The sequence below is a fragment of the Netta rufina genome (genome assembly GCF_964035555.1).
Source record: "Netta rufina genome assembly, chromosome: 3".
NCBI lineage: Eukaryota > Metazoa > Chordata > Aves > Anseriformes > Anatidae > Netta > Netta rufina.
In genome coordinates, this window is record NC_140125.1 from 115,441,813 (window position 1) to 115,459,017 (window position 17,205).

Sequence of the window (17,205 nt, forward strand, 5' to 3'; positions counted from 1 at the left end):
AACTCGGCTGCTTTAAAAATGCAGCAGTGTTCAAGCTAATGAAAAAATGGGTTAGTGCAGAATTAAGTAGGTATTCTGTAAATACACTGAAACATTTTATTTCAGAATGAGTATTTGGGGCATATTTCAGGGCAAAATGATAACAGTGAACTGTCTGACTAAACGCTCAGCTTCCCAGTAGGAATGAGCAAAATGGCAGCATGTTGCTGCATAATTAACTTCCTTTAGGAAGTTTCAAAATAGTCTTTTTTTTTTTTTTTTTTTTTTTTTTTTTTTGTATATATATTAGATGGTTTCTGTTTTGCAAAGACAAGAAATATGGACAGGAGCATGGGCTGGAGACATCCTATCTATACTAGCTTTTCTTTTCCCTGACTGTCCTTTACAGTAAAAGGTGACAACTGACTGAGATGTGGATGTCCCCATTGTAAAATTCGGCAGTTTGCTGAGATAATTCCTGGTGTCTGAGTGGGTTTTTACCTTAAATGTTTGTATCAGGGGATGACTGCACTGGTGATTGCAAGCATTGAGGCCCCGATTCGCTCCTGAGTGAACACGTGCATTCTGCTTCAGCATCGTACAAGATCACTTGGCAGCACAGTCCAGGGCTGGGTAGAAAATACCATGAAATGAGAGTTATGATTAGACTGTAATTTAACTTCATGAGACTTATGAAAAAAAAAATAATAAAAAAAAATCCCCTGGGCTTAATGTACTTGCTTTCTCAGTGCCCTGGTCCAAGGGCAGCCCTGCTCTTTGAATTCTTTCTCTAACATAAAGCTAGCTGCAATACAACGTCTCTCTAATGGATGTTTCGATTTCCTTCTCACTGAGTCTAGAAAAGGAAAAAGAGATTTGAACCATGATACCTCGACTAGGATTTCTAAAAAAAACTACATAAACAAATAACTAATGAGGCTATTAAAGCATTATACTTGAACAATATACAGATCGTTTGGCTTTACAAAGATTTTGTCTGTGTGAAGGGGCACGTTGTTCACATCACATACACTTTAAAAGCATTTGCAAGTGGACGAGGACCTGTTCTGCTCCCAAATTTTTCACAGAGGCAGCTCACATCTCGTTACATGATTAATGTGCAGGCCATTGTTCCTTTCACAGATCTGCAGCTACCAGCCGGGGATACACGCTTTGCTGTTTATTTTAAACACAAGCAACTGAGCAAGTGAAAGCAAAAACTTTGAGGTGGAAGACAATAATTAAAGTACAGTTTCATTTTTTCCTAACAAATTACATTTTTAGCTGAAAGAAAATGCTGATAATTAACGTTTACTGTAACAAATCCCTTTCCAGCATGTTCACTGTTTCTCCACCCTTGAACACACTCCTATAAACCCTCTTTGTTTTTTAACTCCTGTCCCTTTTGTGATTCCTTCTGCCGTAGCCCTCCCCCAGCTCACTTGCACAACACTCCCCTGCCTCTTCTCTTCCGTGTTATTTTGCTTCAGCTTTCACATGCTCCCATCCCAGTTACTGGTGTACCCCCACATCCTTCCTCCCTTGTTCTTTTTGCTTACACAGTCCCACCATGGGCTGTTGGACGTGGCTGTTTCCCAGAGGATGCTTCGCCCCATCACGATGGCGACAGCAGGAGCTGGCAGCACAAGTCTGAGCACAATCTCGTTCCCTACAGAGCATGTGAGTGACAACCCAGGACGAGGTAACATCACCCTAGAGGTCACTTCAGTTTAGGAATTGTTCACAACTTTTTACAAATAAACCTAGCTTAATTTAGTAGAATATATATGAGAGTTGGCAACGCTGCCAGTAGCAGGAGTTCAGAGGAACACGATCTCCTTAAGGTTTCCAACCCCCCGACTTAGTTGTGGAAATGCTTAACCCTATTTTTTAATCCTGTTCTTGGCCTTAACTGAAGCTTATAAAATGAAACTTATTATTAAGGTTTGATCACGGTGGAAGCTTTTAAGAACTCTTTTTAAGAACTCTTAATTTCTTGTTTAAATTCATGCTTAAAAGAATTAAAATTTCTTGTTTAATTTCTTGTTTAAAGTGTTTCTGTGTCAAATCTGCCTTTGATTTAACTTTTTGCTTTCACCAAACTCATGGCAAAGGGAGATGCAGCCAGCCGAGCAAGCAGCTGGGCTGCCATTACCAAGTGCACAATTCTCTTTGCTAAGACATTCCTTCATCTCTCATCATGCTGTTTGGGGTGTACAGAAGGCTCTCTATCTTTGCTGGCTGCCACATTCCCACCCAACCTCTGCAGACCAAGGCTATTTCGAATATTTTGAGCTTGCAAAACTGGAACTGAGGAACTTGGTCTGGTGGGACATGTCCCTACCCATGGCAGGGAATTAGGTGATCTTTAAGGTCCCTTCCAACCCAAACCATTCAGTGAGTCTGGGATTTGAAATATACCTCCAAGGGAGCAAGGGACTGTTGATATTATGACAGGAACCACTTCATCATCTTTTCCTGGCTGTATTTCTTCTACCCGTATGGTTTTCTGCCTGCGTTCCTGGAAAGCTACATTCTCAGCTGTATTTATTTGGTAACGCTTTGCGTTCAACCTAGAGTTTTCTGTGATGGCTGTTTTACTGACAGAGCCAAGAGTTTCAGGATAGATTGCATTAAAAAGTCAAAAGTATGAGAAAAAAAAATGAAAATAATAAATCCTCTTTTAATTATAGCTGTTTCCCTGAAAATAAGTGCGACCAAAGCTGATTATGGTCTTGTTTAGTACCTAAATCTATCTATTTCCTCTAGAGTGGCAATTCTTGAAAAAATAGCATTTTCTTTTTGTTGCTGTTGTGTACCTTAAAAATAGTAATTGGGAGCTGTTTAAAAATATATACTCAAACCTCAGTATTTGACATAAGATAAACCAGTGACAACCCCACGTTCTGCATTCCTTCTTATTTGCACCCACGAGTGCAGCAAACTCTTGGCCTCTGTTCTGCAGCACGGCGGCGTTTCAGTGAGCTGCAGCTCCCTGGTTCTCCACCTTCGCGGTGGAAGAGAGACGCACGTTGTCCCTCCCGCTCCACATCATCGAGACAGGATTTTCAGCGGAGGTGTCGGTGCTGAAGAAGGGCAGCCGCCAGCCCCAGCAGCACTGCAGCTGTTTGATTTCGCGGCGGAAAGTTTTGCTGAAGATGTAGTAGATGAAAGGGTTGTAGGCGGTTGAAGATTTGGCAAACAGGCACGGCAGCAGGGTGACAATGGGCTGCAGGGAGTCACTGGAGTTAAAGATGGACCAGAAGCTGGCTGCTGCGTATGGTGTCCACGAGCTCAGGAATCCAACCGAGATGAGCACGGCCATCTGCAAGAGAAACACGGCTTCAGCCCTTGGCTCATACAAACCAGGCATGTGGTGGGTGGAAGAAACCACGCCTGCCCCAGATGAAATACCTGAAACAGCCGTAACATGAGCCCAGGTGACATGGGGCAGTGTGTATATTCCTTTATTCCCACCTGGCAGCTAAATGCCATGGGATTCCTGCCTGGCAGGGAGTTGTTCTCTCCTCCTGACTCTACCTGCTGTGTGTCGTGGGGGAAGCAGCCTGAGCAGAAAGCACAGCCTATCGACTCACTGGCCTCTGGAGTCAATTTTGCTCTTCCATGGAAAATGAGCAACCAAAGTGCTTATTGAAAAACAATATATTATAACAAACAAACAAAAAAACTGTTTCTGTAGGAAATTTCTATGTAGCTCTCCTTCTGAATAACCTTTCAGTCAATTAAAAATAGCTAGAAAGACAGGACAAGGCATCCACCCCAACTGCAGCATGCATGGATCGAACAGCTATTCCAGCAGGACTGGAAATCTGTGTGTCCAAAAAAATCATGGGGTATAACTGTCTAAAGAATCAAGCCACCGAACTGACAGTGTGTGGGCAAGATTGGAATCACATCTCCATCTTTTTCACTAACACCAGACACGTGTAATGAAGGGTTATGAGCAGACCAGGTGTGAGCAGAGTCTTTGCAGGCTCTTGATTACTTCAGACTCTTCTCATCACCAGGATAACTCACCAGTGTCAGCTTCTTCTCCAGTTTCGCTGCGTTGGGGATCCTGTCGATGTTCTGGATCTCTTGGTATGCCTTATGAACCTTCCAGGCGATTCCCAAGTAGCAGGCGACGATGGTCAGTGCAGGCAGGACTGTGCACAGGAGGAACATGCTCAGGATGAAGGAGAAGCCGTTGGAGGAGTTGTGGAATTTGCTCCAGGCTATTGTACAGGAGATGCCAAATGGCTCGGGGCCGTAGTAGCCCCAGCCTACCAAGGGCAGAATGGCCCAGAGCAAGGAGTAGAGCCAGATGAAAGCGATCAGGATGCGGACAGTGTTCTTGGTGATTTTGTTACCTGCAAGGAAGAGGAAGAATAAGTCTATACGGTTCTCACCTCAGCCATGTGGGTTTTGCCACGAGGTCTCCAGTAGAAGGACGCTCACTATAGATCTGCCTGGGCAGTTCTGCTGCAGTTCCCCAGTGGGTTTTCTTGAGAAATCAAACAGGCAGAGTCCATGGGTTGGGTGAGACATGAGTGCAGCCCTCAGAGCTGATTTAAAGTTTGCTAAGTCAGGCAGCTTTACAAGATCAAGCTGACCCAAAATGTACCATGATCCCAAACCAGGAATGCCAGAACACTCCTTCCTCTCAACTTTCAGTACCCCTGCTTGCAGACAAATAGGCAGATAAGACAGCCTGGTCCAGTAAAACACTTGGGATCTCCACCTTTAGGTCGTTGCATTTGGTATTACTGAGAGGTGAAAAGCCTCACTGTTTAACAGGGAATTCAATCAGATCCTTCTAGGGACATTAGAGGTTTGAAACTGAAGTAAAAGTTGAGACTTATTCCTACAGATATCGGACTGATGCTGCACACCATATTCAGCAAAGTGCCCCCTGAACACCGCATCCCACACGCCTCATAAGCAGGTTACCAGAGACGTGGTTACTCACTGTTCGTTTTGGAGGAATTGGTAACAAGGAAGCGAATCACGGCCATGGCACACAGCGTCATCATGCTGCAGACGCCGAAAAGGAAGCCCATCAGGGCATAATACATGCAGGACGCATCCCCTCCCAGCCAGGCGTGGTTCCAGGCGGATGCAATGGCCAGCGGGTACATGCTGATCGCCATCCCCACATCTGCCACTGCCAGGTTGACCGTCAGCAGCTCCGGGGACTTCAGGAGGGAGGAGCGCTTCGCTGCTGTAGCGAGGACGGCTGAGTTTCCCAGGATGGTCAGGATGGCTGAAAGGGCAAAATGAGCACACGAAATAATATCACACAGTTAGCACACCCATGAAATGCCTGGCTGTACGAGAGACATGAACAATGCAAGTTAGCCTAGAAGAGAGGACATACAGGGAGGCTTGCCAAAATTTGTATCTTCCAAGCCAACACTGCATTGTGCTGGTGCTTTGAAAACATGCTGGTGTCTATCTGCTATGCCCTGCTATGAAACCTTGCTCTTGAGCTGAATCAATCTCGTTCTCTGAGATCAGCCCGGCAAAGTCAGCTGGAGGAGGTGAGGATGTACGCAGCTCGGCATCCTCAGCACGGCATCCTCTGTGATGCTTCAGCTACCCTCAGGCTGCAGCTCCTGCCTCCCTGGCAGGCTGGCACTTCCCAGCCAGGCTGTGTTTCTGCTGTGGAGCTGCTACAGCAGAGAGGGCTTCAGATTTACTTACTTCTCCTTCCTAAGGAAGCACTCCAGCCAGTGGGACTCTCACTGGTCCCCTCCTCCCATCCGGTCCCCTCCACTTTCCCAAACTTTCCCTCTTTGCAGCCCATCTCCCACAGGAGTCCCAGCACCATCCTGCTGGGGGCTCTGAGCCACCTCACTAATCCATACGTGCTGGCCAAGCAGCCGAGCATCCCTACAAGCTGCAGTTCGGACTCCCTCACTATTCTGATGGTCTCAGGGTGCAGTGAGACAAAGCACAGAAATTGTTTTGCCAGAGGCATGCGGCAGACCAGAGGCTGCTTTGCAAAGGGACCTGTTGGACATGCATTATTCAGATGTGCCGCAGAGCTTCAAAGCATTCATGACAACTGTGTCAAAAGTCCACGCAGCAAACAACTCATTTTTCTTCAAGAGAGCATAGCATGGAGCTCTGCTTTGATCAAAAGTTTTCCTGAGAAGGTGTCCTCTAAAGTCAGAAGTGAAATAAGGAAACAGAAACAGATTCTGGCGTGCTCCCTCACAGCTGGAGGAGCAGGAAGGCTGCATTTACTTATGCACAATACACAAATGAAGTGCCCACAGAGGAATGAATCAAGGGGCGTGCAGCAGAACAGAATAAATGCATTAGCATAAATCTACAAGTGGGCACAGACATCAGGAGAAAGACTTAAACAGCACAGAGGGACCAATCTGAGACCCGAACTCCTTCCTTCCTTCATCCACTTGCTAATCCCATTGCTCACTTGGCCCCTCTGGCTACTCCTGCAGAATTCCCCAGGGTGCCCCAGGATGCCCGCGGTGGCTGGGCATGGAAGGACTTGCTGGCAGAGCAACCTGTGGCGTGGTGGGAAGGACATCCCCACCTCTGGGAGGAAAATGAGCACAGGTCACACCCAGGAGAGCTCTAGGCACTACGCAGGAGGGAGGAAGTAGCCCTTCTTCTTACCATCAGGTATAAGCTTCCAGCCCCCAGCCCCTACTTGAGCTGCATCTACACATTTCCTTCTCTGTAAGAAAGCTGCTGACACCCCAACTTGGAGTAAAACAACTCCCTTTGATTGTTTTGCAGGTACTAATTTGTCTCACGCTGAGTTTCCCTCTGCTGTCAGCACGATGGAGGGGACAGCACAGTGCAGGGCTGTGCATGGAGAAGCGTGCAAGAGCAGGGGTGAGGTGTGAAATCCTAAAGCCTTTCTGTTAATTCACATAAAAAATTATATATATATGCTGGTCTTTCTTGAATGTATCCCAGGCAGAGTTTTCAAACAAGCTGAAGGGGGGCAGGTGCTCATATCTCGGCACAACTCAGTTGCACTGCATGCCTAAAGCAAGTCAGCTCCTCTCCAAAGCTACAGCCACAGCACTCACATCACCTGGGCACATGCAGCAAACAGGCAAGAAGGAAAATGCTCAGCCAAAGCCACGCTAGAGCTGGCTGGTACATAGCTCTGATATTTGGAAACTCTTTGCTGTTTTATGCCAGTTTATCCTACCACGACCCAGGTGCTTCCTGCATAATGCCAAGCCTCCCCCTACAAGGGTCACAACAGAGTTGCTCTCCCTGATCTCAGAAGCTGGTGGGAGCCCCATCCCTCCATTCCCAGGCTGAGATGCCAATGTAAGGGGCAGGTGCCTTATTTCGACCACCCGTGGGGGCAAACTTGTGCCAGCAAGTCTTCAGCATCACATGGGATTGCAAGGCTTAGAGGAGAGCTCGATCCAACTGGCAGGCGCTAAGCAGGGGAAGATGTGGGGACAGATTTTCCATCATTTCCCTCCAGCTTCCCTAGGAGCAGCCCATGCTGACCGCAGCATGGATGGGGGCAGCCCTGTCCTGCCCATCCCGAGGCGTGAAGCACCCCCAAACTACAAAGGCAGAACTCACCTATGAGCAGAAGAAAGACCCCAGCTCCGTAATCCACTACCGGGTGGAGTTTGGAAATGTAGTGCTCCTCCATGGTCCCCTCTGCAAGGTGGGGGCTTCAAACGGCAGGGGAGGTGGCTGTAGGAACAAAGAGGCTTTTCCTCATGGTTCGCCTGCAGTAAACCAGGCAGTTGGGTGCTGGCACTGCGCAGGGACCCTTCTGCTGCCTCCTCTCTCCCTTTCTGTGTGGCGGGGGAGAAGCCTGGAGTGAGAGAAAGGCTCTTTCCCTGGGGAGACAGAGTGAAGGCTGGGCACAGCCCCTGCCACGGTCCCGCCTGCCTGGCAGAGCATCTCCCCAGCCAGCCCCTCCTCTCACTCCGTTGCCTTGTCAAGCAACTTGACAATGCGAATCCCCTCGCAGGGCCATCGCTGAGCAGGAACAATTGCTGCTCGACCATCAGCAGCCCTGGGAAATAAACCCAGGCTGAAGGACGGTCGGGAGTTTTGTTTGCCAGCTGTGTGGCTGCACAGGGGAAAGGCAAGGTTGGGACGGGGGGATGGCTGGGTTGAATTATTAGAGGGAAGCAGTTTGCTGCAGGGCCACTGAATGAAAGATTTTCAGAGCTGCCTACAGGACAAGTGGTACAGGCTCATCTGTCCATTTAGCTGGGCAGGTCTTGATTTACAGGTCCATAGTTGCAATGCCATTACCTTGACTTTTAGCCCAGGCAGCACCCAGCCACCACACTGAAGAGCTGATCTGCTCTAAATTATTCAATTCCCACACCTGGATATGCTAAGCTGCGTTAGCATCATGCTCTGCTTGGCCTATTTTACTGTGCTCAGACACAGGGAATTGTCAGATCCCCTTGAGCACGCAGGCATCTCATGCTTGGTCTAGGTGGAATTTAGGTGCTCAAGTACAGCAGTAGCAGCCTAACTTCTGAAATTCCTGGGAATCTGAGAGACTTTAGATGCCCTGAGTTTCATCAGAAAGCAAAACTGGCCATGCACAGAAATGCTGCCCCTCTCTGTCCTTGCTCCCTGCTTCAGCTGTCCAGGATGCACACACAAGGGATGCCTGCTGAAAGCTTTGGGGAGTTTAATTCAGCACCCATGAATGTGCAGCACAAAGCATACATCACAGGACCTTGTAGCTCTCGCAGCCTTCGCAGGGTACCTTTGTCCTAAAAACTTGGCCATCCTCCCCTCAATGGAGGAATCGGTTCCCTCCTCTGGGTTCAGAGAGCCAACTACAAGCTTTTCCCCTGAAATTGTTTCAGTACGCAGGTTATAGATTATTAAACCTGCCTCCAGCCCTAACTGAGAATTTAGGTACCAAGTTCAGCACTAGTTTTGTTGCAACAGACATAAACCTTATTTTTAAAGGGGACTGACTGAGCACTACTAAAAGTGGAGTGGATTCATTAACCTACAGCAGTGCTCTAGTTCACAAATCCTGCTGCCAGGAGCTAGATGTGGGCTAGATACGGGGGAGGAGAGTAGAGAGGGAATGTCTGCTTTTCCTTCAGATGTTACAAAATGATTTCCATCCTCGGAAAGCCACTTTAATTTGCTAAGCTACTTCTCGACCAAGGCTGGCTTTTATGGAGGCAGATCAAGCTCTTCTGAAATATTTCTCCAAGACATCCCATCTTGGTCCAGCTGGGAGAATCCCTGTGGAATCTGAAACCAGTAAGGTAAATACTGGGACAGTCCACCAGTTCTTCTATAAAAATATGAGAGAAATGACAGAAATTGCTGGCATGAAAAATCTGATCAGGTGAGACATACAGGTGAGCTTCCCGTTGAAACTGAACTGGCCCTCTGTGGTCTCATTCAAACTTTCTTTTTATATTTTTAATAATGATACACCTAACTCAGGACACCAAGAACCTACCCATTAGATTTTCAGTGCTGATGTCCTCCACTGTATGTTCCTCGGTGGCAGACAAGCAGCTGAACGTGGCTGTTTGCTGCAATGCTTCTCAAGCCTTGGGGTTATGAGTAAGACAGTATCAGTTTAGGTTAGGAAAGTAGGTAATATACAATATTTATTATAAAAGGAAGTTCTCACATCAAAAAAGACTAAAAAGAGACAGACACGATGTCTCAAAAGCGTGCCTCTTAGTGTGAGTCTTAAACAGCTCAACCAAACCTGTGTAGCCTGTTCAAGAGCCAGAGGTTACCATTCAATCATGATTTCAGGAAGGAACCTCTGGCAGACTCAGCAAAAGGCACAAAAAGCAGAAGATACCTGAATCCAGTCAATTAATTCAGCACAGGGAACATAAAATCATAATGCCGGTAAATTAAACAATGCCAGATCACCACAGAAGTGCGGGAATTTGACTTTTCACCTTGTTCAATTCACAGGACAGTCTCTGGCACAGTTTCAGCCTAGACCAACACTGTGCCAAGTTCTTCCAAGGCACAGGTTGGCTAAAACAGGCCCAGGAGCATTCCTAACAAGAAGCAGGGGCACTGGTTTTGAAGACAACATGAATTTAATAATGGGGATGTGGCCAGATTGTGCCACTTGTTGCCACGGTCAGAGTCTTAGCCTTGTTTAGTTCCCTGGTACAGAACTTGCACATGGGTCCTGCTTTTATCCTGGATGAAAATGTTTAGCTGAGAAATAACAGATTCACCAGGGGCAGTCATTCGAAGAGATGTGACTGTTTTAAAGGATCATTAGTGCTCATATTCTGCTTATAATTCTGATAAAGAACATTTTTGGGAATGTTTCCTTGCCTGTGCTGTACGGTCAGCTCACCTAGTGTTTCTTTTTGTCCTTTCTTGGCAAAAACAAGGCTGAGGGCTCAGTTCAGGGAGCCTGATGTCACCCAAACCAAGCCAGATCTCCTGCTTTCCCACTCGCTGCATGGTCCATCCTCTCACTACTGAAATAAAACATCAAATGGCTTCAGGCAAGCAAAGAGAAACCAGAGGCAGAATTAAAACATTTTATTGAGAATTGAATTTGTCCCTGGGGACCCCATTGGCTGCGTCAGGAGCATAATCCTCTTCCAGCTTTTGTGGACACCTTAGATTACACTGTGTGGATATTTCATGCTGGTTAGATGGCATTTCATTTATTGTGAAACCCTGAACTTAGCATTCACATGGGGTAGGATTACATCAACAGTTCGGTTATGAAATGGATAAAAGAAAATAAATGATTAAAACCAGAAGAGTCGACTGATCCCGAACCCAATGCATTATTCATGTGTCACTTAACAATAGCGAGTTGTACACAGCATATTATCTTTCTGCACTTCAGATCAATCCAGATTATCTGTTTACAACTAAAGCACAGTCAAAAATTACACATCTTGACAGACCCAATTTGGGGGGACTGTATTTTAGAATTATTTTGTGAAATTTCCCTTCAATTTAAGTACCCTTTAATCTAGACAGACGGAAGAATGAAGTCAATACCTACTCATTTCTGAAAGGTCTTGTGACACTTTGAACAAAAAATGAATTCATCATGAAACCATATATACATATTTGATGTAAATATATACATACATATATATATGAATAAAGAGTTCTTATTGTCAATGTAAAGTAGGGCACAGGTTGACTACTTGATGCCACCAAGTTAAAATGTCCTACAACTCTATTTTTCTTCTCCACAAGGAAAAAAAAAATAATAAAAAGAGTATTCTGATGGCCTAAAAGTCTCTGGATTTGTAGGAGCAGGGGAATTATTCTGAATTATCAGTTTACCAGGATACAATAGCTCATTTTTCAGAGATAAAATGTCTCAAGGTTTAGAGATGTGTGGGCCAGGAATATTGAGGTTGGCATCAGCTATCAATGTCATTGGTATCTCCTGGCTTCTGGTAAAGTCTGCCCATCTATGTTCGTATCTGCACAGAATTCATGCCAGGCAAGCACAGACAGGTATCATTTGGAAGAGGAGCATGGCTTTGCTATTCCTCTTTGTCTGGCTGCTTTGGTCAGATCTTCTCTTCCAGGAAGACTCCTAGATTTCAAGTTCAAGGCTACTGCAGAGCAGTCCATTTGGGCAGCCCTTTCGGTGTACCCTTTCCTTGCTTCAAAACAAGTCTGCCATGATGCACACTCAGGCTTTTTCAGACTCCTTGGAGGAGACAACTTCATCACATTCTCCAGTGAATCTCAGGAATTCCTACAGCTTCCTTCCATTTAACCATTAGGCTATTTCTGCAGCATTAATTTTGGAAGCTCGTCTTCTTGCTGAGATCTCTAGCTGAGCTTTCAGCTTTCACCTCCATTTATGAAAACCAGAATCAGCATTTAAGCTGAACTCTTGGAGCCTACTCATGAAGTTGTATGTTTTCAACAACCAAATCTCGTCTAAGCTGGTATTTGCCACCTCAAGAATAGTAATTTGTAAATTGTTTTCTTCTGGATGTCTGCGCTGACTGGTGTGTTATTGCCTGAGGAGGCATTTGCAAAGCACGAATTTGGTCTAGGGACACTAACCCCCCTCGCTTTCCTCTAGACTAACCAAAGGTAGCTGCCCCCTTGAAGAACAATTCTTTGGATCAACTAAATTTGGCTTCTTCATTAAAATCATGTTTACGTATAATATTTGGCTGTTGGTCAACCTAGTCAAAGGGAGTATAACTCGTCACCATTAGGGTCTGACCAAGACCAACCCCCTCATTTGACACTGGAAAAGAAAATGGACTCCAAACCCAAAGCCATCTTGTACACACAGAACTGAAAGATGATTTAAAGACTTTTCACATCCCTTTTATTCTTCACTTTTGAGATTTTTTTCAAAGCTACTGCTATTTTGATGTGAGAGCAAATAGCAGCTTGAAACTAAATGAGTGACCAGTGATTGAGAGATGAGGAAACAAGAACTTGTACAATTTCCATGCTGATGCTAGTAAATGTATCTTGGAACTAAAGGCAGCAGCTCACAGTGATTAAACAACAATGTCATTTGCTTGTGGCTGAGAACCCCTGATACGTAGTTTGTGTTGGTGGAAAGGAGAGGACAAGGTGTGCAGCCATGAGTGAAGTCGTATGTAGGGTAAGGTTGTGTCATGTCCCTGACATGACAAGCCAGCTCCTTCCAGCTGAGCAATAGGCCATCCTCTCAAGGAAAATATGTGCGTATACACACACACACACATGTTTGCTAGTTTGTTTGTTTTTAAAAAAGGCCCAAAAATTGAAATGAAAGGCACTAATTTCAGAGGCAATGTGAAAACAAGACAAAGCAGAAACACCGCCTGACATGACAAGGGAAAGATGGTAATGAGATATGGAAAGGGTAATTGAACATTCAAATGCAAAGCATATTTTAGCTATTTCAAAGGTGTGAGAAGACAGGCCCTAATACACTGTAAGTGGGAAGGAAATGGCACCAAAGGTGCTAACATAAAAAATGAAAATTACTATTATGTCAGGAACAGAGAAGAATAAAACGCACTGCCCATTGTCTGGAATTCAACACAATGCCAACCTGCTCATTTTTAATATGCTGAGTTTTCCCAGACCTCAGTTTAACAGTAGTGTGAACAACCCTAATCTTCTTATTTTTCAGGGTTTCAAAGCCATATTCATGTCCTATTTTGCTGGATATTGCTCAGATTATCATGAGGGGACACTTGCTTTCAGCTTAAGTAATTTTTCAGCCATTAATTGAGAATAGCTTTTGTCACTAAGCTCCTCTGAGGTGGTGCCATATATTTTCCTTTGTGTTTTGGTCCTGTACACCATTTATTCATGATTCCTTTGTGCCATCAGACCATAGAAAGAAGTTATCAGAATCTTAAAAAGTTATCAGAGAGTAACTTATCAGAAGTTACCAGATCAGAAAGGGATCAAGGTGTGTAGGTAGGGACCATACCTTCCCGGATCCCTCCGGCAGCACTGGCAGCAGGAAGGTCAACATGTCAGCAGTCTCCCCAGCTTCAAGAGTAGTGCCAGCTTTGTTTCTTCTTTGCCTCTTTTTTTTTTTTTTTTTTTTTTTTTTTTTTAATGGCCTAGCACTAATTTAGGTGCATTTCTTTCTCCTTTGCATGACAGAACTCAATTCTCTGCCCTTTGTGGGGAAGTTCTGACCCAGGCTGAGAGCATCGTTTTGATGGAACAGCCAAAGCTCATCCTTGTCTTTGTTCCTTATTTTTGATATCAGGAATAGCATCTGGCAGAATTGACACAGGACAGAACAGGCCCTGGTTCTGATGGCCACAAACAGATGTTTGGCACACAGGGCCACACATAATAGCAAATGATAGAAGACCCTTTTGAACACAGGCATGAGGATATTGGGTAAAATCCACCCAATGTTCTCTCCAGTAGAGCCTATTTACTGCATTCTTGCTTGTGTAGTGTTGCATGCTTTCCTGGAGGAGGGAGAAGAGGGATTTGTTTTGAGGTGAGTTTGTTATATTTATTTAAAAGTAGTCAAAGGAAAGTTTACCAGACTGGGAGATAAGAGGTCAAGGTATTTTTACTACCTTTGGGAACAGATCTGAAGTACGTACTGATATAATGTACCCAAAAAGTGTAAACTAGTTATGTTGACACCCTGGAGCCTCTGGACCCTGTCTGGGGTTACAAACACTGTAAGGACTGAAGCTCCGAGGTGTACCTGCCTCTATTCCACCTCCTGGTTTCTCCACAAAGGCAGGAATACAGCAGAGCAGGGATATGATGCCGGGATGTGATATATGGCGGGGCACCAGTGCAAACAGACAGTGGGGTAGGGTTCAAGGGCACGGTGAGGAACTCAACTACATGGCACTATGGATGAACTTGAAGGTCCTGCTCCGGCCCTGCTGTTGCCTACTGTGTGACACTCATCGAGTTACTCCGTTCCTCTCTCCGCCTCTGATTTATCCGCTGAGACTGCACAGTATCCAAGGTCTCACTGACCTCCTACTATTTCTCATCGGTGTCGGGTAATGATGCGGTGCCGTTATTGGCTTGTGCCCCTCAGCACCATTGTAATGCAACAACAATAGTTTTAAGAAGGAGGCCAATTTTCTTGCATATTAGGATTTGGCTAATTTTACCGTTACTAATTTCTAAATGGACCCACACTGGGAATTCAGAAATGCCAGGATTACAAACTACTATTTAGAGAGAAAAATAGCTGAGAGACTGAATCCTGTAAAAACTGTAGTGGAAAATATAAGTGGAAATTCATGGAGATGCTTCTATTGGATGGAAAAGGACAGGTTTCCTTGTTTGACCTGGAACATGGTGTTCAACAGAGAAGGAGGACAGAAAGACTGGAAAACAGAGGCACAACAGAGAGAAATATTGATAACAAATCTCTTATTAGGTGGAATGGTGGAATTTCTGTTCTACAATAAGCCAAGGTAGCACCAAGAGTGCTTTTTAAAATGGCCCTGTTAAGGATAGCATTCAGTACAGCTGCCTGCTTGGCAAATGCTAGCAAAACCCACTGCTAAGACGACTTCCTTAGCTCTTAACTTCTTGTGAAAGATATTGCTTGGCTGTGAGTTTGAGTGTCCTGAGCAGGGAAAGCACCGGGACCCTCAAGACCCTCCGACGCTTTTGGGCTCTTTATCAAATTTGCAAAATCATACTCAGGTCCCTTTTTCAGCCTTCAGGTTATATTTATGTGAGTGGGAAAAGTCACAGCTATTCTCTCTAACTTCCTTCTCTTGGCCTTGTGCCCCTTCAAGTCAAGTACTGTTTCATCCTCGCTGTATAAAACAGCCAAGCTTCAAACTGGCAAGAAATACAGCAAAGACTAGGACACAGATAATTGCAAGGGAAAGAACAGAAACTATTGCATTACTTTCTTGATATTATTAGATACTGGGCACTGACATTTTAATTATTTGACTTTTCCAAGTTAACTGAGCTGCAGCTGCATGTTGCTTTCAGAGAGCATACCCCACACTCTGCATTGGCAGGTGCCTTAGGGTTCACTCCCTGGCACTTCATTCCCTCTTTGCAATGGTGTGAAGTAACCTTTGCAGGGATGCAAGAGATCACCTAAATTGCAAAAAATAATTCCATCAAGTGTTATCAATTTGTAGTCAGGTGCTCTAGTTATTGCTCCTGACACTTGACTAGAAAAAAAAAAAAAAAAAAGTGGGAACCAAAGTGGGTAATTTAAATGTTTAGTGGATAACCCCTGTATTTGCAGGGAGAAACTTTCAGCTTTTTCCTCCATCTTCAAACAGTGCTCAGCTATGCTTTGCTAATATTGGGATACCTTTCTGATTACTCTCCACAGTGAAAAACTAGAAAGAAAATAAAAGGCCTCAGTAAAGCCAGGCATCACTACAGACTGCTCCATTTCCAGGTAGGTGCTGTATATATATTCTTCTGCTGTTTATGTAATCTCCTGTACACTAGAAAATAAATATTGTCTCACTCTTAAGATGCTGGTTCTGGTTATTCTGTAGTAGACCGTGCTTAAAAACAGCAACAGCAACTGTGAATGCTTTCTGCAGTCAATTACAGAGAAAAACCAGAGATGAACCTAGCCTGGGACAAAAAACAAAACAGTCTTGTGGTGAGGGCCCTAGGGAGTGCTGGGTTCAGTTCCTTGCCTTGCCACAGCCTTCCTGTCTGCTGTTCGGCAAGTGATTGAATTTTTTTCTGTGCATTAATGCCCTCAAATTAAACTATGGATGTCAAGAAAGCTTTCTTCTCCTTTTGTATCTACTAAATCACTAGCACACTGTGGGGCAGCGTTGTAGCCTGTGCAGATCACCATTCTCTCAGGCAATGTCTGGGCACAGTTCAAAGGCCGCCAGTGGACAAGACCATTCGTAGCAGGCAGTTTCTCTCCTCTGTTGGGAGGGAAGAAGGTTTAGGCCTGTAGATCCAAGCTGTGCTATGCCACTACTGCTTGGAGAAGGGCTGATGGCTTGTTCTATTTACACAGAGCAGCAGAGGCCACCATGCCACCCTTTGGCTTATCTGGAAGTAGAGATGTTTGTCTCTTGGAGAATCCCTCCCCACGAGCATTTGCTATTCAATCTGTGTTGCAAACACGTTTGTTTGCTTGTTTGTAGGCCCCGTCTCCTCAATTAGGAGAGGATTTCTGTATTCATTCAGAAGGGAAAATTTTAAGCCATCTTTACCCGTTATGGTTATTAGGAAAAACTCTGACACCGTGAATACAACAGGCACAAAAACCATGAGGTAAATAAAGAATCATAATTATGATTTTTTCTTCATTCCTCATTTCTGTGATCCTAACTTGTGACCACTTTAGTGCGTGGAGTTGACAGCATAATATTAATCTGTTTTTGCCTGTAACTGAATATATTAAAATACCCGTCTGTCACATGTACTTAGATGGATTTTATAACCCTAACATTAGAAGCAGAATTTATTTCAGCTAAATATAACCACCTACATTTTTTATATTCTGCTCTGGTGAGGCTGCACCTCGAGTACTGTGTTCAGTTTTGGGCCCCTCACTAGAAGAAGGACGTCGAGGTCCTGAAGCGTGTCCAAAGAAGGGCTACGAAGCTGGTGAAGGGCCTGGAGCACAAGTCCTGTGAGGAGCGGCTGAGGGCGCTGGGGGTGTTTGGTCTGGAGAAGAGGAGGCTCAGGGCAGACCTTATTGCTCTCTGCAACTGCCTGAAAGGAAGGGGTGGGGAGCTGGGGGTCGGCCTCTTCTCACAGGTAACCAGTGATAGGACCAGAGGGAATGGC

General features: G+C 45.0%; 1 protein-coding gene across 1 annotated transcript; it reads right to left on the reverse strand.

Annotated features, from left to right (window-relative positions):
- Positions 1 to 2,956: 2,956 nt before the first annotated feature.
- On the reverse strand, positions 2,957 to 7,636 carry LOC311208214 (opsin-5-like; the record flags this gene model as incomplete). The annotated part of the gene is made up of 4 exons (XM_084284749.1): positions 2,957 to 3,304; positions 4,018 to 4,349; positions 4,949 to 5,242; positions 7,564 to 7,636. 4 exons carry the CDS (start codon positions 7,634 to 7,636, stop codon positions 2,957 to 2,959), a joined length of 1,047 nt encoding a protein of 348 aa, XP_084140875.1.
- Between the last annotated feature and the right edge of the window lie 9,569 nt (positions 7,637 to 17,205).